Source organism: Peromyscus maniculatus, chromosome 3 (assembly GCF_049852395.1).
Source record: "Peromyscus maniculatus bairdii isolate BWxNUB_F1_BW_parent chromosome 3, HU_Pman_BW_mat_3.1, whole genome shotgun sequence".
Classification (NCBI taxonomy): domain Eukaryota; kingdom Metazoa; phylum Chordata; class Mammalia; order Rodentia; family Cricetidae; genus Peromyscus; species Peromyscus maniculatus.
The window spans coordinates 51,863,608-51,888,834 of NC_134854.1; the positions used below are offsets into that span (position 1 = coordinate 51,863,608).

The 25,227-nt window shown below is 39.1% G+C and overlaps 1 protein-coding gene across 3 annotated transcripts in view; it reads left to right on the top strand.

Annotated features, from left to right (window-relative positions):
* Kdm7a (lysine demethylase 7A) overlaps window positions 1–25,227 on the top strand; it is a 71,250-nt gene that overhangs the window by 14,833 nt on the left and 31,190 nt on the right. For 2 of the 3 annotated variants that reach the window (XM_076566456.1, XM_076566457.1), the window contains exons 2-5: window positions 13,926–14,011; window positions 21,187–21,304; window positions 23,034–23,194; window positions 24,922–25,063. In XM_076566456.1, coding sequence (XP_076422571.1) covers window positions 13,926–14,011; window positions 21,187–21,304; window positions 23,034–23,194; window positions 24,922–25,063 — 507 coding nt within the window. Of the gene's footprint in view, window positions 1–5,994; window positions 6,756–13,925; window positions 14,012–21,186; window positions 21,305–23,033; window positions 23,195–24,921; window positions 25,064–25,227 lie in introns of those variants that run through there. The other variant, XM_042273078.2, reaches the window with a different exon arrangement.

Sequence of the window (25,227 nt, forward strand, 5' to 3'; positions counted from 1 at the left end):
GAGAGCCATTCTCCAACTCCAAAGTCAGCTTTAAATTTTAATTGAACTGGGACTATTAGAAAACCAAGAGTGTTAAATCTTTAGAGAAAAGCAGAAACAAACATTTAGGAAGACATAAAATTTTTTTAGATAATATATACCCATACACCGTTTCACTCTGTTTCTTGGGATAGATGATTTGTCCCTTTTCTTCAGTTGTCTCATTTGTCCAGTGTTCTTCAGATTCCTTAACCTTCATTCTCCTAAAAGACAAAAACAAAAACCTTTCCCCAAGACTAATTTTGGGGATGTTCCTTTTTGGCAAGTTATTATCTGATGAAATGAAAAGGCATGTTTTATTGATACAAGTTAGTTTAAATTGGATGTTCATGCTGGTTGATGAACTATCACCTCCTCTAATTAAGAGGTCTCTCTTGTTCAAATCGAACCTTTATCAATTTTGATGGTACCCACAGCTTATCTTCTCCTGTAGAAACAAAAGCAAAACCACGTCCCCAATGTAATACATACCCTGGTTTCCATTCCTGGTAAGAACACAGGTGAGCTGTTGCTAACTTGGATATTGGAGGAAAGCACTAAGATAAGAGGATAGTACAGCAGAGGGCAAACAAAACAAGCAGTGCCCACGGAAGTGAAGTCCGGTTGATTGTAAACGGAGTAACAAGTAACGCTCACCATTGAGGACACTGATGCTGCTTACCATGGAAGGATTCCAGATCAAGCCAGAGTCATTTAGTGAAGGCACACTTACAGAACAGTGTTTCAACTCCTAGTATATAGAAGATGCATTCTTTTTATTGTTCATTCCTCTAAACAGCAACAACATGAACATTTTTTTTAAAAGTAAAATCATTTTATTTAAGAAAAGAGGACACCCGAACCCTGCCGTTCTCGAATGTAAAGTGGAGGCAGCTTCCAGATCCAGTGGAACCCCAGTCAGATAGCAGCACCACACACTCAGGCATTTTTAATGTTTTGATACATTCATAAAGGCCATGGAGTAATTATAATTTCCACCATTTAGTATTAAGATAGCTTTGCATAGTTTTGCTTATGTGGTTATTTAAAAAGTATTATTTATGTGTGGTGGTGGGGGAGAGAAAATGAGCAAGAGCCCACATCAGCATGTATGAGGAGGTCAGAGGACGCATTTGGGGACTTGGTTCTTACCTTCCATCTTGTTGGCTTCAGCTTTCGGACAATTCTCCTCTCTACCTTCCATCTCACTGTAGGAGTGCTGGAATTACAGATGTGTGCTACTGAAATCAAGCTTTTGCACATGGTTTTGGGGATCAAACTTAGGTCACCAGGCTTGTGCAACAAGCACTTTTACCTACTGAGCCATCTTGCTGGCTCACTGTGGTTATTTTTTATGATCTTGCTCTACTGTATTAGGCAGGGTTCTCTAGAGGAACCGGAACCAGTAGAATGTAAATATGTTATTAAAGGGACTTATTTGATTGGCTAACACAGTAGGGGCTGGGGGTCCAACAGTAACTGTGTTTGCTGGAGGAACAGAGAACCCAGTAGTTACTCGGTTCGCAAAGCTGGAGGTCTCAGCACTTCCAGTCTGCTGCTGGAGACCTGCAAGTTCTCTGAAGAGTCTAGTGTCAGAGCACTTTGGAAGACCAAGGAAGCTAGAGTCTGAGGGCAGTAGCAGTGATAGGGACTTGCTTAGGAAAAAAGTGCATTTTCCTTGGCCCTCTTTCTATTGGGACCACCCGTTAGATGGTGCCACCCTCTTTGAAAGTGGGTTTTTCTCCCTTTGCTAGTTCTCCCTAGAATACCCTCAGACATGCCCAGATGCATGTTTCTTGGGTGATTCTACATCTGTCAGGTTGACAGTGAAGAGTAACCATCACAGCTGCCACGTAAAAGCATGGACTGTCCATGTTCTTAGATTTGCCAGTTAGGGATCGTTTGACCTCCTAGTGAAATTAACAATTACCCAGTGGACTTTGAGGAACCTGTAATGACAGTTTATCTTTTGAGTGACTTCATTATATAACCAAGTAAAAAAGTCCTCCTTAATGTCATATACTTTATATCGTGCCTTTACTTGTGTGTTTTAAATAGAACTGTCTAATGTACCACCCTTTTTGCTGTTGATAAACACTTATGGTTTGTAATTTTACTGAAGTGCTTTTATTTTCTGGGTCATATGTGAAGTTTCATGCGGGGATATTTATTATGGATTATGTCAAGAATTTCCATGTTCCAAACCCTATTTTGACTTATCCTTCATCCAGAATGGAGAATCATGCTACAGGTATTGTTTCCTTACCCAACATAGAATGCTACCCTAGTTGCTGTCCTAACAGAAAATTCACTCATGAATGCTTTTGCTTGGCTCAGCCTTTCTTTCCTTTTAGGAAACATACCTTGGGATTGTTACTTACAGACAAGAAAGGTTAGCAGAAAGACTAGATAGATCTGTTTGATTTTTTTAGTGGACTCCTATCCTTTGTAGCTGACTGAATCACAAATGGTCTTAGAAAAGTTTACTTGCTGTTATCTTTTATTTCAGGGCATCATCTCTCTCTCTCTCTCTCTCTCTCTCTCTCTCTCTCTCTCTCTCTCTCTCCCTCCCTCCCTCCCTCCCTCCCTCCCTCCCTCCCTCCCTCTCTCTCTCTCTCTCTCTCTCTCTCTCTCTCTGGTTTTTCGAGACAGGGTTTCTCTGTGTAGCTTTTTGTGCCTTCCCTGGAACTCTCTGTAGATGAGACTGGCCTTGAACTCACAGAGATCCACTTGGCTCTGTCTCCCAAGTGCTGGGATTAAAAGTGTGCGCCACCACCACCCAGCAGGTGGGTCAGGTGCGTCATCTTGTAAGCTTTGTTTTTATTAAACTTTCTGTAGGTGTCAGTTGGTTCTAGAAAATATAGCTCTTCTTTTCTATAACCAATAGTATAATACTCTCTATGAATAGAAATGAAACTGCAACTGGACCAAAATGTTTATTTTATTTTATTTATTATGTATACAGTGTTCTGTCTGCATGTTTGCCTACCTGCTAGAAGAGGGCATCAGTTCTTAATATAGATGGTTGTTAGCCACCATGTGGTTGCTGGGAATTGAACTCAGGACTTCTGGAAGAGCAGCCAACCTCTGAGCCATCTCTCCAGCGCCCAGGACCGAAATGTTTATAATGGTTATGGTTTATTTAAAAAAAATCTATGGCCAGGCATGGTGGTTCATACCTGTAATCTCAGCACTTAAAAGGTTGAACCAGGACAATTGTCAACAAGTTTGAGGCCAGCCTGGGCTATAGTATAGTGTAAGATGTTGTCTCAAAATGGGGATGGGGGTGGGGAGATAGGCATGGTGGTACATGCCTTTCAATGCCAGCACTTGTGAGGCAGAAGTAATTGGATCTCTGTTCGTTTGAGGCATAGCAAGTTCAGGCCAGCCAGAGCTATATAGTTAAGACCTTGTTTCAAATCAAAACTAATAAAATAAATACATAAAATAAACCAAAAAATAATAACACCCCCATTTCTTTCTATTTATAGTCTACTTACCAGTATTATTTTTATTAACAATATGTTTGAAAAATCAAGATAATAAAGTGACACTTGGAGGTACATAAAAAGAAAACAGACTTTTTACATAAATATATAATGAGTAGGGACACTTTGTTTCTAAACTTGCAGCCAAATCTGAAAATTAAAACAAAAATAGGTGGGGCCATGGTGGCTCACACCTTTAATTCCAGCACATGAGAGGCAGAGGCAGGCGGATCTCTATGGTTTGAGGCCAGCTTGGTCTACATAGTGAGCTCCAGGCTAGCCAAGGCCTTGCTCAAAAAAAATCAACAAAAAATGTTAAATCCCACTTCATCAGCAAAAGTATCAACATTTCAGAAAAAGAACTTGAAAGACAATAATCAGTTTATTCTCCTTCACACTCATTGTCCTTCACCTCCTTTTATATTACGTACTTTCTATTTTTTTAAGAGACAGACTATGTAGTGCTGTCTGGCCTGGAATTTGCTAAGCAGACCAGGCTGGCCTCAAACTCAGAGGTCTGCCTGCCTCTGCTTCCAGGAGTGCTGGGATTAAAGGCGTGCACCAGCACACCCAGCTCAATGCATATTTAAGCATGATCTAGGATAGTAGTCCAGACTAGCACCTCCTAATCTATTTAGCATTCCTGCTTTGTGTCAGTACATACTTCATAGGGATTGACTGTGGGACCTGTGTAGCTAGATCTGAGGAGGAATGCCGAATTACACATGAACTCTTAGCTGTGTGGAGCCTAAAGTCTTCATAGAAAGAGGTTGTTAATCAACATTGTGCCAGCCACTCTAGTAAGGTTTTAGATGAATAGTCCCCCAGTGCCATTCCCTGCCAAGCACCTGGGAACTTGTTAAGAATAAAGATTATTGGCCTACCAATTAACTTTTCCCTGTAGATTGAAGGTGGGGCTTAGGAATGTGGTTGTGTGTGTGTGTGTGTACATGTTCATGTGTGGAGGGGCTGACACTGATGTTGAGTACCGTCCTCAACCATTCCTTTTCTTTGTTTTTAAGATAGGGTCTCTGACTGGAGCTTGCCAATTCAACTAGACTGGCTGATCAGTGAGCCCCAGGGTTGCTATCTCCACCCCTCAGCGCTGGAATTGTTAGTGTGGGTCATGGTGCCTAGCCTTTTTTTTTTTTTTTTTTTGGTTTTTCGAGAAAAGGTTTTTCTCTGTGTAGTTTTGGTGCCTGTTCTGGATCTCGCTCTGTAGACCAGGCTGGCCTCGAACTCACAGAGATCCGATTGCCTCAGCCTCATAAGTGCTGGGACTAAAGGTGTGTACCACCATGGCCTGGCCACCTAGCTTTTTTGTAGATGTGGGTTCTGGGGGTTTACCTCTGGTCCTCATGCCTGCATGTTAAGCACTTGACAGACTTATCTCTCCTCCTCCTCCTCCTCCTCCTCCTCCTCCTCCTCCTCCTCCTCCTCCTCCTCCTCCTCCTCCTCTTTTAAGTAAGCAGTGCACACTGCAGATTTTAGTTGCAGAAGGCTGTGTAGTGAAAAGTAGCTCTCCTCTCCTCCGTTCTACATCCATTCAGTTTTCTCTCCTAGATGCTTTGGAACTGTTGTCAGTGTGTTGTAAGGCCTTCCACACGTGCAGGTGGGCACATAGCAGGACCGCACCTGATTTTGTTGCTGTTCTTGGCAACCTCATGTCTCCTGTAGAACTTCTTCCTTCTTTGGAAAGACTGCCTGGTGGCAATTGGAAAAGAGCCACAGGGGATTCTAATGGGTTATGGGTTAGAAGTCACAGTGTGAGTGTTACAAGGGTTAGAAGCAGTTTTTTTTTTTTTAAATGTCAATTCTCTAAGTCTTGAATTTTCACAAGGAACTGTAGTCACTAAGCATTTCATGAATTTCTAGATTTATAAAATTTTTACATATTTTTTTTTCCTTGCTAGTGATTAGGTATAAACCATCAGTCAAAAATACATAAGGGGCTCAGAGGTTAAGAGCACTTGCAATTTTTGCAGAGGACCCAAGGTGGCTTCAGCTCCAGGAGATGTAACACCCTCTCCTGGCTTCTGCAGGCACCTACACTACACTCAAGGAAAAAAAAAAAATCAAAATTAGGGGTTAGAGAGATGCCTCAGCAGTTAAGAGCACTTCACTGCTCTTCCAGAGGATTTGAGTTTGGTCCTTACTGTTCACAACTATCTGTAACTCCAGTGCCCTCTTCTGGACTTCAGGCATTGCACACCCGTGATGCACATGCATTCCTGCAGACAAAAATCCATACATGTAAAATAAATCTTTAAATAAATGATATTAAAAAGATACATGATGGAATTGAGCTTATAGATACCTGCTTGCAATCCTAGGTAGAATTTGATAAATGTAGGATCAGGGGCTCAGGGCATATCCTCAGTTACATAAAACCAAAAATTAAAGACTAAACCATACTAAAATATATGAAGTCATCATCATGAAAGAGATGGAATCCGCTATAAAGAAGGTTTTCAGTCTTCAGGCTCTGTTGCTGTTTTACTTTCTGTTATTACAGGAGGTGTGGGGGCGCGGTTTAGAAGATGGCAGAGGGCAGGTAGCAAATGGTGACACAACCTACTCTACAAAACATTTCTTTCTATACATCTTCACTATAATACCCAAATGTAAGAGGTTCTTGTATTCCTGTCTGTTAGTGACGTACCTGTCCTCTTCTTTCACCTCATCTGTACTTGACAAGAAGCTACTTAAGAAGGGGTGTAGATTGGCAAAACAGAGTAGGGGTTGTTAGCCTGGAGGTCGAATGACTAGTGGAAAGACCAGGGCAGTGAAAAACCACAGTAGCACTTGGTGGGTACTTGGGAACTTTCCTCCTCTGGAGCATTCTTCTGGATGGAGACCTCCATAGAGAAGAGTTTATTCATAAGCTCCACTGCCAGTTGTACTGGTTGGTCTGTGTGCTCAGTTCCACACAGGGACAGCCAAAACAGCATGCACATTCTTTAGGCTCAACAAGCAAATAAATAGTTAAGGTATCAACATGTGAATCATCCTATTTTCACATACTTATCATGGAATAATATTAGTAGAATTGTGTCAGCAATATTTTCAGCTTTTAAGAGTATTTTATGTCAAAATTCGTTGATTGGTTTTTCACCTTCACATTTTCTTTTTTCTCCCATTTTCTTTGTTTCCTTTTATATTGTCTTTTGTTTTCTACCCTCATTAGTGAAGATGTTCATCTAGTTGGGAAGCTGTGGGATACTTGGAAACATGAACCCAACTGTTAAGGTAGGGAAGTGTTTCACAGTCTGAGAAATTGTGAAGTGGGGAATTGAGTTTGCAGTATGCCCATAACTGTCCTAAGATCTAACCTGATTCCAGAATGGAAACATCAAAGGGATAAGATCAAGCTGTAAACAATCTACTATAATGTGGAGTTAATTCACCACAAAGGCCGTTGCTTTTCTTCTGTTGATATTAGTGTGGGGGCTTTGGAGGCACAGGGTGACTCAGTCCTCTGATTGTGTTAAATGCCAAAATCAAGAAATTAGATAGCTGTGAGCTTTAGATGAGCTGGTGAACCTTAAAAAAGGATGTATTTATCGATTTTTATTTATGTGTATATGTGTGTGCCTGTGTAATTTTTTGTGCCCTACCAGTGTGCGTATGCCTTCAGGGGTTATATTAGAATGAATGAATGAACAAATGAATGAATTAGTCCATTCATTTCACTCATCTACCCGGGTGTCTGTTTGTCTGTCTGTCTAAATGGGATTTATTACAATGGTTTACAGGCTGTGGTCCAGCTAGTCCAACAGTGGTTGTCTAGTAATGGAATGTCCAAGAATCCAGTAGTTGTTCAGTCCATAAGGCTGGATGTTTACCTGGTCTTCAGTATATGCCAGAATCCCAAAGAAGTAGGCTCTGATGCCAGTGAAAGAATGGATTTGCCAGTGAGAGTGAGATCTAGCAGGCAAACAGAGCAAGCTTCTTTTTCCAGGTCCTTTATAAAAGCTGCCAGCAGAAGGTGTGGTCCAGATCAAAGGTGTATCTTCCCATCTCAAAAGATCTGGGTTAAAAGTGATCTTCTCACTTCAAATTATTAAGAAAAAAAAAATCCCTCATAGGTATACATACATGGCCACTTGGATTTTAGTTAATCCTAGATGTAGTTAAGTTGACAACTAGGAATGGCCATCACAGGGCCAGAGGGTGTTAGATCCCCTGGAACTAGAGTTACATGTGGTTATGAGCCATTGGATGTGGATGCTAGGAACTGACCTATCCTCTGCAAGAGCAGTAAGTGCTTTTAATTGCAGAACCCCATCTCCTCAGCCCTAGGGCTGTGAACCTTTGATATCCAGGTGAAAACTTGTACTGAACTAAAAATTAAAACGTATAGATTTCTCTACCACAACTTCTATTATCTGAAGAAAGATGGAAACATCTATTATTTATGTAGAAGGATCCTTGTTTTTATACAAATTATTGCCTTTAGTATCATGCTGAGTGAGTGAAGTTTTAACAACTATTACATTGGCTTTTGGGTAGAATTGGTGACTAATAACAAATGTTATTGGGATCATGTGGACATAGTACTGAGGAAAGTCTCAGGAAACCGAATTTAGGAAATAGCTTGGTACTAAATGAGTGGAAATGTTTATCAGTAAAATGTGGAAGGATGTTCTGTGGATGCTTATGTTCTATCCAGAAGGAAAAATGTGGGTTTTGAGGATGAGGTAGGATAAGGCTCCTTGGTGACAAATGGAGAGATGATTTGGAGAAAAGAGTACAATCTAATGGAATCCACCATAATAGGCTCTTAAAAGAATTTGACCACCCACTGTTATAGCTCCAAGAGTAGAGAATATAAAAGGGTGCATTATCCAAGAGGGGGAAAATGTTTGGCAAATCCTGGTGAATCGTGGTTAGTCATTAATTCAATTCTGTTCACATCAAGTGTCCATTCTCTACTCTCCCAACCCCCAAAAGCTACCTAAGCAACAATTTCAGAAGATAAGACAATAGAAAGTGCTAAAGTTGTCACCACCCCACTCACCAAATGGCAGTGAGATTGTTCATTGATGGAAACTATTCAGCAAAGGTCATATTGTCACCCCACAGGACCTCCCCCCCCCACACACACAATAGTCTAGTAAACAGTGAATTTTCTGCTGTTAGGAAAACTGTGACGGCTTGTTATAGGAAGGGAGATTTAAAAAGAGAAATAGAGAAGAGACTGGTTTTGTGCCAGATTGAAAAAAACAGCCTTGAAACTTTGCTTCCAGAGTTGTACATCTCATGAGTCCTGCTCTCTTTATCTTACCATTTTTTAGAGAAATTGTAGGGTTCTTTCAGTGAGCAGTAAGAGGGTAGAGTGGATAGATAGACTTTATAGAAAAGTGTGTTGGTTGGGAAACATTAAATTTTAATTTTAAAATTACATTTTGTATGCTTAATTTAAATGGGCCTTTTCAGATTTATTCACTTAACAAATTTACTGTCTTAAAGATATTTTTATTTATTTTAGGTGAATTAGTTTTTGCCTGCATGCATAAAAGTATACTATGTACATGCATTGGTCCCCACAGAGGAAAAGGTTGTCAGATTCCCTAGAACTGAAGTTAATAAATAGTTGTGAGCCTCCATATGGGTACTGGGGGCCAAACCTGGGTCCTCAGCAAGAGCAGCAAGTACTTTTAATTCCAGCTGTCTCTGTAACACACAAATTGACTATTTCTGATTTACCGAATTTGCTAAGTGTTGAAGTTTCTAAATCAGTTTAGGTGTGTTCTTTCTGCTCGTTGGTGAGAATTAGTCAAAAGTAGAAGACAACTCTGGTATTATATTTTATATTTTAATATATATTATGTTATTTTATTTTGTGTTTTTTTTAAAGATAGTCTCATGTAACCCAGGTTGGCTATGAACTCACTGTGTATTGAGGATGATCTTGTACTCCTGATCCTTCCTTCAGTTGTCTTAATGCTAGTGTTTGAGATGTGCATCACCACATTAGCTCACTGGCATTTTAATAAAGCAGATAGATGAGGTGAGGTGGTGGTGAGAATTAGAAGCTGGAGAGAGGAACTCATGGGTCTTTGAGAATTAATAGTCAAAACATTTAGTTTTGCCCTGAATGTCTTGAACTAATTGAATATTCCTGCCTCCTCTTTTCCCCTGAGTATTGTGGGAGTCACCCTTATGTACTTTAGATGTTTGTAGATGTGTTGATGAGATGAGCCAGTTTAGGTTTTCCAGGAACTAATACTTAATTCTTTTGGTATTACCATCCTTTTTTTTTTAAAGGAGAAGGAATGTGATAGGGCAAGCCAGACAACAAGACAGTCCATGACTGTCTTTCTAGAAGTGCTAAGTGGGTTTCTATGGGCTTAACTCTTTGTTTTGTTGGGAGAAGAGAACCTACTACACAAGCCCGCTGTGGTGGTGGACACATTTAATCCCAACACCTGGGAAACAGAGGCAGGCGGAGCTCTGTCCTAGGCCAGCCTTGTCTACAAAGAGAGTTCCAGGATAGCCAGGGCTGTTACATAGAGAAACCCTGTGTAAGAGAAGAAAGGGAACAAAACAAAACAAAACAAAAAGAGAGAGAGAGAGAGAGAGAGAGAGCGCGAGAGCACAAGAGCCTGCCTTTGTAGCTTGAGTTTTCCTGCCTGGCCCACAGTCAGGACAAATCTCTGTCACCCGCCAGTCCCACAGCCGCTCAGACCCAACCAAGTAAACACAGAGACTTATATTGCTTACAAACTGTATGGCTGTGGCAGGCTTCTTGCTAACTGTTCTTATAGCTTAAATTAATCCGTCCACGTGGCTCATGGCTTACTGACATCTTCACATGCTGCTTGTCATGGTGGCGGCTGTCAATGACTCCTTCCACCTTCCTGTTCTCTGAGTTCTCCTCTCCGTTAGTCCCGCCTATACTTCCTGCCTGCTCACTGGTCAATCAGTGTTTTATTTATTGACCAATCAGAGCATTTTGACATACAGACCATCCTACAGCACCTGCCTGCCTGCCTGCCTATTATACCTAATGAACCTCATTTTCAAAATCCAGGTAGTCTGGGTTTGAGCTCTTGCATTGAATGCAGAGATCGCTATCACATACATATCATTTATTTACAGTGATCTTTTGTCTGTCCCGTTTTAGCTACTCAATGTTAACTAGCCTCATCTGACCTATGTGTGTATATAAGACAGGTAAGACAGGATCTCTGTTTTACAGAGAGTGGATGATCTAGAACTTGCTATAGAGACCCAGGCTAGCTTGGAACATTAGACGATCCTCCTGCTTCTGTCTCTGAAGTGTTGGAAGTAGAGGTGTTATGCTCTGCTCTCACACTTGAACTTTCAGCTTTATTATTTATCTGCATATATGTATGTATACCACGTACATGTCAGTAGCCCACAGAGGTCAGATCCCTTGGAACTGGAGTTACAGATGGTGGTGAGCCACTATATGGGTGCTGGAAACTGAACCTGGATCCCCTCTAAGAGCAACAGGTGCTCTTAACTGCAGAGCCATCTCTTTAGCTTCCCTCATCCCTCCCTCTCCCCAAGACAGGGTTTCTTTGTGTAGATTTGGCTGTCCCGGAATTTGTTCTGTAGCCCAGGCTGGCCTCCAATTCAGAGATCTACTTGTCTCTGCCTCCTGAGTGCTGGGATTAAAGGTGTGTGCCACCATGCCTAGCCAGCTCTTCTTTTATATCTTAATTTTTTTCCTTAAAACAGAGTTTCACACCTAGCCCAAGTTGGCCTTGAGCTGGTGATCCTAAGTGGTGGGATAACAGGTATGTGCCATGACACCTTTGTCCTTTGTCTTTTTTTCTTTGTTTTTCTCTTTTTAAACTTAATGGGTTAATTTGTAGAATTATAAAAAAAATTATGTGTGTCTGAGTGTCGTTTATATGTGCTGAGTGCAGTACCCATAGAGGGTGGAAAAGGACTTTAGATTTAGAGGGTGGAGTTGGAGTTACAGGCACTTGTGACCTGTCCACCATGGGTGCTGTGAGCTGAATTGGGGTCCTCTGTAAGACTGTAAGAGCAACACACATTCCTCCCCAGACAGGGTTTCTCTGTGCAGTTTTGGAACCTGTCATGGATCTTGCTCTGTAGACCAGGCTGACCTCGAACTCACAAAGATCTGCCTGGCTCTGCCTCCCGAGTGCTGGGATTAAAGGCGTGCACCACCACCACCTGGCACAACACACATTCTTATTAACTGCTCAGCCATCTCTCCAGCCCCCTAATTTGTAGAATTTATTTCATTGTGTAGGGCTGTAGTTCTTCATTGAATATTCATTTCTGTATGGAATTCCATTATGAGAATATACTGTAATTAATTTTATTGTTGATAGACTATTATAAGTAGATTAGTCATTTGCATGTAGGTAGATATTCTGGTATACATTGCATGTGTTTTGTTCTCTAAAACTGCTATATTGGATTACATTTCTGCCAGTAATTTATTTAAGTAGTCCCCATTGCTCCATACAGTCTTCAACATTTAATATCTTCACGCTTGGTATTTTTTATCTGGTGTAGTAGAATATTATGGAAATTTTTTGTCATTTTAATTTATCGGTCTCATTGAGATATATGAATTTGCATAGTTCATATTTGTATTGGTCACATGGCTTTCTTCTTAGTAATTTATAGAGGAGTTAATTATACTTTGGGTATAATTTCTTTAGTGAGTATCTGCATTGAAATGTCCTTCACTCTGACTTATTTTGCCCTTTATCATGAAATTGTGGTTTAATGAACAGAAGTTACTTTAGTATGCCTGAAATGACCAGTTTCTCCCTTTATGGGTCCTTCTGTGTTTTAAGATAAACTGTCTACCACTAAGTTGTATTTTCAGTATTATGCTGTATACTTTTTGCGCCTTTTCCTTTTGTTTATACTTAGGTTTATAATCTCATTTATAACCCCGCCCCCTTTTTGAGACAGAGTCTCACTATAGACCAGGCTGGCCTCAAACTCAAAGACATCCACCTGCCTTTGCCTCTCAAGTGCTGAGATTAAAGGTGTGCGTTGCAAGAACAATTGTAAGATTTTTTTTCCTTTTTCCTATACAAATAAATGAAATGTATCTTACTTAGTAGACCCTTACACTGAAACGTCTGCCCTGTTTATTTACTCTTCAGTGACCCTCCTACGTTATGCACAAGCGTCGCTGTGTACATGGATCTGCATTTGGGAGCACTGGCATGTGTTCTGAGTGACCTCTCAGATACGTTTTCATACGTAGTAGAGCTTTGTTCTTTCTTCTAAGAATATCTGACTGTCTTGCATAGTCTTGGCTTTTTTCATCTTGACATCAGTTTTAGAATCATCTTGTGAGATTCCACACTGATTGGGGTTAAACTGAATTTGATAGTCATTTTCAGAAGAATTTAATTTTTTAAAGATTTATTTATGTTTAGAAAAAATTATTTATGCTAGGAATCCACTTGGGTCCTCCAGAAGAGCATCCAGTGGTCCTGATTGCTGAGCCATCTCTTCAGCCTCGTGTGTTTCCATTGTATTTCTGTGCAGTAATACTTGTCAGTTCTTGGGCGTATTCGCTGTGTAATATTACGAGCCTCTTCACACAATGTCCAGGCTGCCTGTGCCTATTTCAAGTGCTTTGCCTATTTTCCCCCCAACAGTTTTAAATTTTGAAGTCTTAAATTTAAGATCTTTGGTCCATTTTCAAATGGTTCTTGTGCTGATAGAGAGATAGGCACCTAGTTTAATTCTATGTGGGAATATCCGGTTCCCTAGCACCATTTGTTTCTGTGGGGATACCATGCCGTTTCTGTTACTGTGGCTCTGGAGCATAAATTGATGATAGGTATTGTGATATTTCCAGCATTGCCTTTTCTGTTTAGGATTGCCTTTTCTAGTTCTGTGAGGAATGTAACTGAAATTTTGATGGGGCTTGTGTTCCAAGGGTTTTTTTTGATGCTCTTCATAACATCTTGAGGTGTATGTACTTAGCTCAGTAATGCCAGGCTTCCTTTTTAAACACATTCATTTAAGGATATACATTTCTTTTTGCAAATTCTATAACCTACAAATTACATTATGTAGTGCATTCATTGTTAGATGAAAATAATGTTCAGAATCTCATTATGACTTACCTTTTGACTCATCTTATTGACAATAATTTAAGAAGATGATATTTACATAGTGCTTGAGGGTTTTATGCTTATAATTGCAATATTTTTGATGTTTTCATTGATGCTGAAAGTAAATAGCTGCATGTACATTTGGATCTATTCTCACCCACAGTTATTAGCCAGTGTATGGAGGGAAAGGATAATAAAATTTATTTTTGTATATGTTTCAGATTTGCTATTTGAGTTACTGTACATTTCTCACCTCGAGTCCAAACATTTCTTTATAGTAAAGTTTTTTTCATTCATATTTTGTTCTTATTTGTCTTTATCATAGCTGTGTTGGTGTAGAAGAACATCATGCTGTTGACATTGACTTGTATCACTGCCCCAACTGTGCACTTCTACATGGTTCTTCCTTGAGTAAGTACTAGATGCTAAAATGAAAATTACATGTATATGATGGTACTTTTATGATAATCTAATAAATATCATAATAACTTACCAAGAACTGTAGGGAAGATTTCATTAAAAATACTTACAGTACAGTTTTTGTCTGAAAAGAATAATTAAAATTGCTGGGCGGTGGTGCTGCACGCCTTTAATCCCAGCACTCGGGAAGCAGAGCCAGGCGGATCTCTGTAAGTTCGAGGCCAGCCTGGGCTACTAAATGAGTCCCAGGAAAAGGCGCAAAGCTACACAGAGAAACCCTGTCTCGAAAAACCAAAAAAAAAAAAAAAGAAATAATTAAAACTTTGAAGTAGTCTGATTATATAGCCCATACTGGCCCCAAATTCCTTTTTTTTTTTTTTCTTTTTTCTTTTTCTTTTCCACTCTGTAGATCGGGCTGGTCTCGAACTCACAGATCCACCTGCCTCGAGAGTGCTGGGATTAAAGGCTAGGCCCCAAATTCTTGATCTTCTTGCCTCTGTCTCCCAAGTGCTAGGATTCCAGGTAAGCCTTTGTTTGAATTATTAAATATGCCACAAGTATAAGGGAGAAAAATATAACATTTTTAGTTGCTCATGGAGAGCCCTCAAATTTAAGTACATCTTTACATCTTTAAAAAAAAAAAACTTTAAATTTACAAAGCATGGCAAAGAAACCCTTCCCTGATTCTGGAATCCTATTGTGAATAATAAGATCATGTTGTATTGGAGCAATATGCAGAGTAAAGATTTGACTCTAATTGGCAGAGGCACATTGTATATTTAGGAGATGGATAGGTAAAATATTGCCTGCATTTACTGAATTTGGTTGTCAAAGCGTATCTGCCTAAAACTCCTTTCTTCCCCAACTTTGGTGTCCATGGAGAGATAGACAGAGATGAGGATAAGGCCACAGCAGGTCTCTGATGACAGTCTTTTCAGAGAGGACAAGGTGAAGTCTAGAATCCTTTTCTTTCACTAGGCTAGAGTATACCAGCATTAGAAACAAAACAATATTAATATTCGGTCTTTTACAGATACTTCCAAAGACTAAATTGGGATGTCATTGTACAGTTGCAAGAGAAAATATTTAAAAGGCTTTGGAATATAGCTATTTATTTATAAATGACTGCAAACTATAATTTTTGTGTTTATAAAATTAAAGGAAACTGTAGACTTTGTTTTAAAATTAGAAAGACGATTGGAGAGATAGCTCAACCATTAAAGGCTAAACTCAAACTTCAATTTCCAGCACCCCGATCACCAGTCTGTTCCTCCAACTTTCCTTTCCAGTACTTGGGAGACAGAGGCAGACTGATATCTGTGAGTTCAAGGACTGCCTAGTTTACATAACAGGCTAGCCAGGGCTACCTAGTGACACCTGTCTCAAAAACATACCAAACAAAACAAGAAGGAACTTTTGCCTGAGGGTACTTTGATAAACTGTGGGTGGTAGGTAGGTAATCTAGAGCCTCTTTGTTTTGAATATGGAGTTTTGCCCCCTTGTACTTTTCTAAGTAGAAATTTTGTTATATGAAGATAACACGTAAAAGAGACTTAGTAACAATTAGACTGATCATTTATTAGAAATATTAATAATTTTCATAATCTCTATAAGAGATTTAGGAATTTAAGCTCTAGTAATGCATAAAAATAGTTTATGTCAAATACAGGTTATCTGTTTTCATAGTATACAGTATGAAACTTAAATTTAAGACACCTGATAAAATCGTTATATGAATCTTGCTTGGTTTATGTTGTATATAAGTTAAATAAGTTTTGGTCAAGAATAAGGAAGAAGGAGATAGTACAGTATTATTATTTCAAGTCAAACAACTAAATTTTATATTGGTTTTGGTGTAAAGTTCAAATATATATTCCCCAAATGAAATGATTTGAATTTTATTTGTATGAAATACTGAGCTGCTAAGAGCTAGTACTACTTCAAGGGATACATTCTATTTTTTCCATATGATGTCATCTTTTAAAAATCTTATCCCACTTGCTAAATTGATTACACAGACCATAATGGATTGTAACCTACACTTTGAATAATGATGCTTCAGAGAGAAGCTTGCCTATTATTTGGCCCTTCAAGTCCCTCTTCTCTTTGAAGAATTTCATACCAGGCATTGGCCCTCTTCTGGGCAAGCATCCAACTCTGAGTACTCGGAGGGAAGATGCTCAAGATGCAGTAATCTGTTTTGCCTTGACTTAGGACTCACCTTCCCCCATACTTCAGCATCCACTTCAAATTGGGTAATCCCTTTTGATTCCTTTCCCTCTGCTACTAAGTGTTTCTTGATACCCTGTCTGAATATTCCAGATGTCTTTTTTTTTGTCTTTTGTTTTTTTGTTTTTTGGAGACAGGGTTTGTCTGTGCAGTTTTGCGCCTTTCCTGGAACTCGCTTTGGAGACCAGGCTGGCCTCGAACTCACAGAGATCCTCCTGGCTCTGCCTCTCGAGTGCTGGGATTAAAGGCGTGCGTCACCACCGCCCGGCTCCAGATGTCTTTATTATAGATATAATCAAGACATTATAATACCCATTTAATAAAGTTCATTGGATTATACTCTATGGTTAGGAATTAAGAACCCTATTTAAAGCAGGAAGCTGCTCAGCATTTGAATATAATATTGTGTTCCTCAGGCACATGCAACCAAGGCAGACATTTTCTCCCCTTTCCCTGTGACCACTACTTAAACTATGCCTTCACTGCCTCCTCTTAAGAAAAATTCAGTCAGCTGTTGTAGTGGATTAATTTGTTTCAAGCTTGTTGGCCAAATAGGACAATTGCATGCTTCTCTTAATCTATAGGTCAGCACATTAAAGGAAGTTATAGTATTTTGATAGGTTATTATATGCCAGATTCTATAGTGAGTAAATACTTGACTTATCTCCTTCAATATGTACAACAATGTTATGTGAGATATAAAATAAATTATCTAATTAAATATTGTGTAGTTATTATTCAGAGCTGTAGTTTGGACCCATAGCTATCAAATCACAAATTGAGTATACTTTACTGATTAATGTGCTCTGCAAAATTTAAAATAAAAAATGGAACATCTGGCTGGGCCTGGTGGCCCATGTCTTTAATACCAGCACTTGGGAGGCAGAGGCAGGTGGATCTCTGTGAGTTCAAGACCAACCTGCTCTCTGTAGTAAGTTCCAGGACAGCTAGTACTATGTAGCGAGACCCTGTCTCAAAGGGAGGAAAAGCAACATCATAGTTCACTTAGCAAATGGGCAGCTTTTTTTGTTCTTTTGTTTTTTTAATGATGATGCCTGTTAACACAGAGCCTTGAGCTAGGCTACCTGTATGGTAGGAATATGCATTATTCTCACTTTCCTTGAGGCTGTTTTGCAGTATATAACAAATATCTTTAAAATAGTGCTATTTCTATTAGTTTTTCTGTTGTTGTGATAAAATTCCATGACCAAGGCAACTTATGAAAGAAGGAGTTTAATTGGGTTTATGGTTCCAGACGGTTAGCATTTGTTGTGGTGGAGAGAACGCATGGCAGCGGGTGGCTGGGCCAGCAGCTGAGGCAGAGATAGTGCACTGGGAGTGGTGGGAGGCTTGAAATAGTGACCTCCTCCTCCAAGACCACACCTCCTAATCCTTCCCAAACAGGCAACAACTGGGGACCAAGTATTCAAATATAGGAGCCTCTGGGGGCCATTCTCGGCCAAATCACCACACTTTATTCTAGCATTTCTTGAAATTTATATTGAGGAATTAATCACAGAAACAGATTTTATGTTAATTACAATGTTATATGAAGAAAGATTGAGAACAAATGAAGTGCTTGTCTTAGTTACGTTTCTACAATTGTGATGAAATAATATGACTAAAGCAATTTATGGAAGAAAGTATTTAATTTGCCTTACAGTTTCAAAGGATTAGGGTCCATGATGGTGGAGCAAAGGAACAGCTTAGAGCTCACATGTTGATTAACGACCATGGGGCAGAGAGAACATGTGTACTGGGAACTGCAGAGTCTTTTGGAACTTCAAAGCTTGCCCCCCAGTGAGACCTTCCAACAAGACGGTTCACTCACTGGGGACCAAGCATTCAAATGTATTTAGCTTCTGTGAACCATTCTCATTCAGACCACTACTGTGCGGTGGTGGCACACGGCTTTAATCCCAGCACCCAGCACTCGGGAGGCAGAGCCAGGCAGATCTCTGTGAGTTCAAGGCCAGCCTGGGCTACAGAGCGAGATTCAGGACAGGCACTAAAACTACACAGACAAACCCTGTCTCAAAAAACTAAAAAGAGAGAGAGAGAGAGAGAGAGAGAGAGAGAGAGAGAGAGAGAGAGAGAGAAAGAAAGAGAATCAAAAATAATTATAACACAGCACATCTACACTTTAAAATTGTCTGCTTTTAAATTGCTTTTGAATATTTAATAAGGAGAAAATGCTCATAAAACAAGAAAATAGTATAAAAACATGTGATACCAGATGGAAATAAATTTTATATCCATCTGTGTATAGTAGAGGAAAACCTACACTAAGATGCCCTTGAATTACAGGAATGGTTTTAAAGATTTGTTTTTAGTTTTATGTGTGTTTGTGTGTCTGTATATGTATGTGCACCTGTGTGGGTGCCTGAAGGGGCCAGAGAGGTCCCAGAGATCCACCTGATATAGGTGGTGAGAACTGAACTCTAGTGCCGTGCAAGAGCAGCAAGTGTTCTTACCTGCCAAGCCATCTCCCTAGCCACTGTATGAATGGTCACAAATGAGAGAGAACGAAGCATAAGGCTACCTTAGTGGAATGTAATTTAGAAGTTTTCTTGGGAGATTTAAAGTGGGTGGGGTGACACCGAACCTCCTCTGTATTGAAGATCTAGTCACAGTCAGTCACTTGGGAATCTTGTTTTAGACTCTTAGATATAAATAATTGTGATTTCTATATCTGTTGGTTATAATTGTGACCTTTATTTAGATGGGGATCCAGTGTTATGATCTTGGTAAGGGAAGTATTTAAAATAACTTGAAATTAGGCTATGGTATGGCTCAGTTGGTAGAGTATGCATGAAGTCTAGAGGTTGATTCCCAGCACTACACAAAACTGGGTATGGTTGTGAGCTTGCCATGCCTATAACCTAGCACTTCAGGAAGTGGTGTCTGGTTTATCAAAATGTAAGGTCGTGCAGCCTGGGCTACATGAGACCTTGCCTCAAGAATGATAAAATATCTTGAAATCACATGGTTGGTTTCTCTATAACATTTTGTAATGAAAATGTCCAAACAAACAGGAAAAGTTGAAGTAATTTTACAGCAAGTACCAATAAGCCTTCTCATTACTATTATCATCTTCCATCACCTGCTTTACTCCTTATTTCTCCATGTAGTTATATCACTGTCAATCATTCTTACTATTTAAATAATAATGTATTTCTAAGTAAGTTGCTGACATCAGTACCAGGAAGTGTGAATGATGGGAGTTTTAGACTTTAAAAAGGATTCTTTTAAAACTAAAAGCTGGCCGGGCAGTGGTGGCGCACGCCTTTAATCCCAGCACTCGGGAGGCAGAGCCAGGCGGATCTCTGTGAGTTCGAGGCCAGCCTGGTCTCCAGATCGAGTTTCAGGAAAGGCGCAAAACTGCACAGAGAAACCCTGTCTTGAAAAACAAAACAAAAACAAAAACAAAAAAACCCAAAACAACAAAAAAACAAAAACAAAAACTAAAAGCTGTGGAGCCCCCTAGGACTGGACTAGGCCCTCTGGATATGAGAGACAGTTGTTTAGCTTGAACTGTTTGGGTGCTCCCCAGGCAGGGGGATCGGATCCATCCCTGGTGCATGGGTGTGCTTTTTGGAGACCAGTGCCTAGGGTGTGACACCTTATACAGGCTTGCTGCAGGGCGGAGGGGCTTGGACCTGCCTCAGCTGAGTGTGCCAGGCTCTGCTGACTCCCCATGGGAGACCTTGGCTTGGGAAATGTGGGGATGGGTTGTGGGGGGAAAGCTGGGGGTTGGGAAGAGGGAAAAGGGGGGATCTGGTTGGTATATAAAGTGAATAGAAAATTTCTTAATAAATAAACAAACAAATAAAAGAAAAAAAAAAAACCCCTGAAACTTATAATCTAAACAGAGACAAGAGGATTATGAGTTCCAGCATAGCTTGTGCTACATGGTCAGAGTCTTCCTGGAACGTGTGCGCGCGCGCGCGCGCGCACGTGCACGCACATACACACACACACACACACACACACACACACACACACACACACACACACACACACACTGAAATCTTACATGGTATCTCACAAATGAGCTTTAGGCAGGACCACAGTGATAGAGAGGTAGCCATTTTCTTCATTGACCATCTTCTTCTTTGTTAAGGGTGTCTTAGGTATACTTTTAAAATCAGCACTCTGTTCCATTTCCTTCATTCCCACTTTGAGAAATATGGATCCAGAGGTGTCAAATGACCTTTCCAAGGTTGCAGAGGAAGTTGATGGATGAACTAAGAATTAAATATATGTCTCCTGATTTTCACTCTTAAGAAAGTGAAAAATCTAATCAAGATTATCTTCCCCACCACCCACACCCCCTCAGCTTTTGAACCATAGGAATTTAGCATCTGAACTAACCTTGAAGTTTTTTTTTTTTTTAATCACAGCACTGGTCTTGCTTTAATTATGTCTTGGTGAACTGTCTCTGTTCTTTGTCAGTATAAATGTGCTTATTTGGAGACAAAATCCTTACATAAAAGAGAATAGTGTTATGATGTTGGAATGGATTTTTGATGAGTAATAAAATGCCTTATCCTGAGAAGATAATTTGGATGATGTGATTAATTGTAGTATGATTCAGTGTTTTAATAAACTAATTTAAAATAATTTGGAAATGTTATAGTATAGTTAAATGTGAGTAAATAAAAGACTTCATTTGCTGCTTTTAATTCTTTTATTTAATTTTTAAATTATTTTGATGAAATAATCAAAACCCACAGTTTAAAAACCCACAGTTAATTATTTATAATTACAACATTAGCTTTTGTAAAATTTTCTTTTGTGTCCTGGGAATGCATTAAAAACTTGAGCGTTTGCATTGTTCTAGAGTTGTTCCTTCTGATTAGGTAGACTGTGACAGTGAGATAGTGTAGTGCTACCAGCCACCAAACTGTTTTCCTTTCCTGACTGTGTGGATTCAGTGAAGAAGAGGAGGAACTGGCACCGCCACGACTACACGGAAGTGGACGATGGCTCCAAACCTGTGCAGGCTGGAACTAGGGCCTTTGTGAAGGAGCTCCGTTCTCGAGTCTTCCCAAGGTATGGAACCTCGTCCTGGCTCAAACACGATTTAACAGCATGGGCTAATTATCTCAAGTGGGCTTTTCAGATTTCGGTGGCACCATGCCATTGGTGTCAATTGGCTTTTCACTTTTTTCTGTAAAGGAAGTAGAAACTGTCAGGACATTACAAGTCATAGGAGTAACTATGCTTAGTTTCACGGAACTTATGCATATGCCTACTGGGTCACCATGTAAACATAATTCATCCCCAGATTGAAATACACTGACGGAAGCAGTTCTCATTTCTGACTCCTTAGGATAATGTGGCTGTGGTTTCTTTTTCTTTCTTCTCACTTTTCCCCGTTTTGCACCTGTTTTCTCAAATCACTGTATCAGCTCCCTGTGCTGGGGTCCACCAGACGCATGCAGGGTCATTGCATCGCCTCTGATGGCATCAGGACTGAGCTGCCTGATTCTGAAAAATAGTGGAGTATATTTGAGTTGTCTAGGCTAAGAGAGAGTCAAAGGCATTATAAAGCATTTAATCATGCTAATTCAGATCATTTCCTTCTCACTGCCTGACATCTCTTTAAAGAGATAATGCTTAGTAAGCTTTATACAAGATCATATCTCAGCTTGTTAAAGAGGGGAAGCACAATTTAAATTTAAATCACAGTATCACATTCAGTCTATTATGGAAATGAAAACCCTGAGATTTTTCCCTCTGTCTTTAAGATCTTTCTGCCCTGTTCACCACCTATTAGTCCTTAAACAGAAACATGATGACAAACCATCTACATTGCCTCCCTCAAGTCGGCTGAGAAATAGAAAACATATGAAACAGTGTTTCCACATGATTTTTGTTGAATTAAGAGTCTTGTTCTCAAGCTGTCAATTACCAGTTTCCAAATTGCAGGAGGAACTTTGCTTGTTTTCCCCTTTACTGGACAATGCTTGATTTATTTGGGGCCTAGCCCTAGATTTTTAGTCTGGGCCTGTTTACAGATCTCAGAGGTGTTTTATGCCCTCCCAGAAACCATCTATGCAAATTAGTATCTGTGGGTATATATTTTTCAGGGAGAGGACATACGGCTTTCACTTATTTAAAAGATTTGTGACCCTCAAATTATTAGTAATTCATACACTTTTCTGCCAACGTAAACACAGATGAGAATCGGTTAGAGCTGATCACAAATGCCCAAACTGTTACTGCTGTTAATTAAAGGGCTACTTTTAATTAATTCCATAAGCTTTTGATTATTTAAACTATAGTAAGATAACAGTTTTTGAATTAAATATAGTTGATGTAATTTACATATTATATAAAATAAATTGAATAGGTTTTCATAATCCCCTCTGTCAGGCTTAATGTCTTTTGAGCTTTTCTTTCTACATTGAAACATTCACGTTTATAGATGTATATATGTATAATTCTTTAAAAATGTGATTGTGTTATAAATGATATACAATTTACGTTTATGATCTATTTCATAGGTACCTTTTCATGTAGATATATGATTTGCCACACTGCCACACATAACTGTTATACTGCATCCAGTATTTTTCATTCCCATATGATCTATTATTTTATTTATTAAATATGAATTTTACTTTGAGGGTTCTATGAAAGTTTTAAGGCGAAGAATTAGGTTGAGAACCACTGATACAAATACTTCCACATTCTTTCTCCATGTTAACTCATTACCTCAGGACTTTTATGAAGAGCTTATCAATAAAAATAACATTTTATTCTTACGTTTTCTTAGTGCCGATGAAATCATTGTAAAGATGCATGGCAGTCAGCTGACACAAAGATACCTGGAGAAACATGGATTTGATGTTCCTATTATGGTCCCTAAATTAGATGACCTTGGACTCAGGCTCCCTTCACCTGCTTTTTCAGTGATGGATGTGGAACGTTATGTAGGTACGAAATTGGTTCCTTTAAGTACTTGCAAAAACATGGTAAAACTATAAATGATAGTGTCCTAAGAGTATTGATATGGAATGGAAAAAGATCAGCTCTTTGTGCTGGATGCTTCCTACGGGTCAGGAAAAGTGAAATTCAGTAGTGCTTCTGTTGAGTGCAACTCCACAGACCTACAATGGTCAGAAAAGAATGAAACATTTTATCTCTTCTTATTATATCAGCCCATCCTACTACTCTCTTAGTTGTTAAATTTGATATTTGTGTAGAGAAAGTCATTGCTGAAGGACAGCCACAGATTCCAGGAAGACGTGAGAAACTGAATAGGTTCTAATATCTGCAGAATGAGGGTATCAGTTCTGAGCCTAGTCTTTTGGATCCTGCTTCTTGACCTCCTGTCTCTTAGGAAGGGCTGTAAAAAGAGAAGGTTCAGTTCAAACATGTACTTATGTTAAATGACTTGGTCAGTAATCACCATTTAATGATGCCTGGACTGACTTGTGATTTTGAGACCCAAGAAAGTAAGAAACATGGCAAAAATTACCAGTTGCCAGATTCTTGGCATTTTCATTCCTTTTATTTATTCTCATTATAAAGTTTATAGATAAAGCTGGCAATATGTACATGCCATTTGCTAACAAAGGGTAGGTGTTATTTGAGAATCAGAACCCAAATCTACATTGTCTCAGAATTATGTGTCCACTACTATACATTATTTCCTTGGCATGTCATATTGAAGAACTTGTCCCTTTATTCATTTTCATTGATAATTGTTTCATTTAGAAAAATCCAGTTAAATGCCCTGACTTAAACATTCGTGTAAATTTAAATATATGATAAACTAGGGAATAAGACTTAGATTTAACTTAAACCTAATTGCCGGTAAAGTAAATGGTTAGTGTAACTTAATTATAGGAAAAGTTGTTCAAACTGCTTTATCCACTAACTTTTAGTACTGCAAAGCTCTTCAGTTAAAATAACAGTAGTAGAACTATTATGTTTTATGTGAAAATAAGGAAATCTGAGGCAATTATTTTTCGTGTCTATGACGTTACATTGACTTACAAGAGTGGAACACTTCCATTTTCTATTTCAGATTCATTAACTGTTGCCATATTTTGAATTGCAACTCATTCTGTGATCCATTGTAAAAGGGGTTTTGCTTCCTAGGTGGTGCTGCAGAAGTCTGTGGTTTTATAGGGAAATCTGTAAGGTAATCACAACTCAGAATCTGAGCATTCAGGCTGCACTATATGAATTGGCTTTTGCTGGATAACCACTGCTCTGCAAGGAGAACATTAGAAGACACGACCAGTGGAGCAAAGTCATGTGTCCTGATGACATGTTTGCTAATTCCCCAGTGCCCTCCTTTTTAAAGCAACAGAGTTAGACTCTTAAGCATTATAGAAATTAAAGGCAAAAGCCAATCTCCTCTTTTATCCATGAGGAAATTGAAACCCAGGAAGCAGTGGACAGTTTTCATATCCCAGCTTATTGGGTTTTTTTTTTTTTTTTTTGTTGTTGTTGTTGTTGTTATGAGATACCCACAAGAAATCAGTGACACATAGAAGGCTTAGTAAATTATATGTTTTCACAATCGATGTTAATTCTATGCAGTTTTATAGTTGGTTTAGTTATCATAATAAGCAAATATGGATTTTAGTATTTTTGTTTAGAGTGTCTATGCAGCTTTTAATGTCAATAATAGACTAATTTTTTCTCTGCAGGTGGTGACAAAGTGATAGATGTCATCGATGTGGCAAGGCAGGCAGACAGCAAAATGACACTTCACAATTACGTTCAATATTTCATGAATCCTAACAGACCAAAAGTCCTAAATGTGATCAGCCTTGAATTTTCAGATACAAAGTGAGTATCTCTGGACAGTTTGCTTAGCATTCTCAATTTTAGCTAAGTATAGTTTAATGATAATTTTATTCTAATGAGCATGATTGTGACTTTGATAGCTATCCATTGGAAGCAGTGAATACTAAATTTTGCTTTGCCAGGCTCACAGAATATTTAGAAACAAG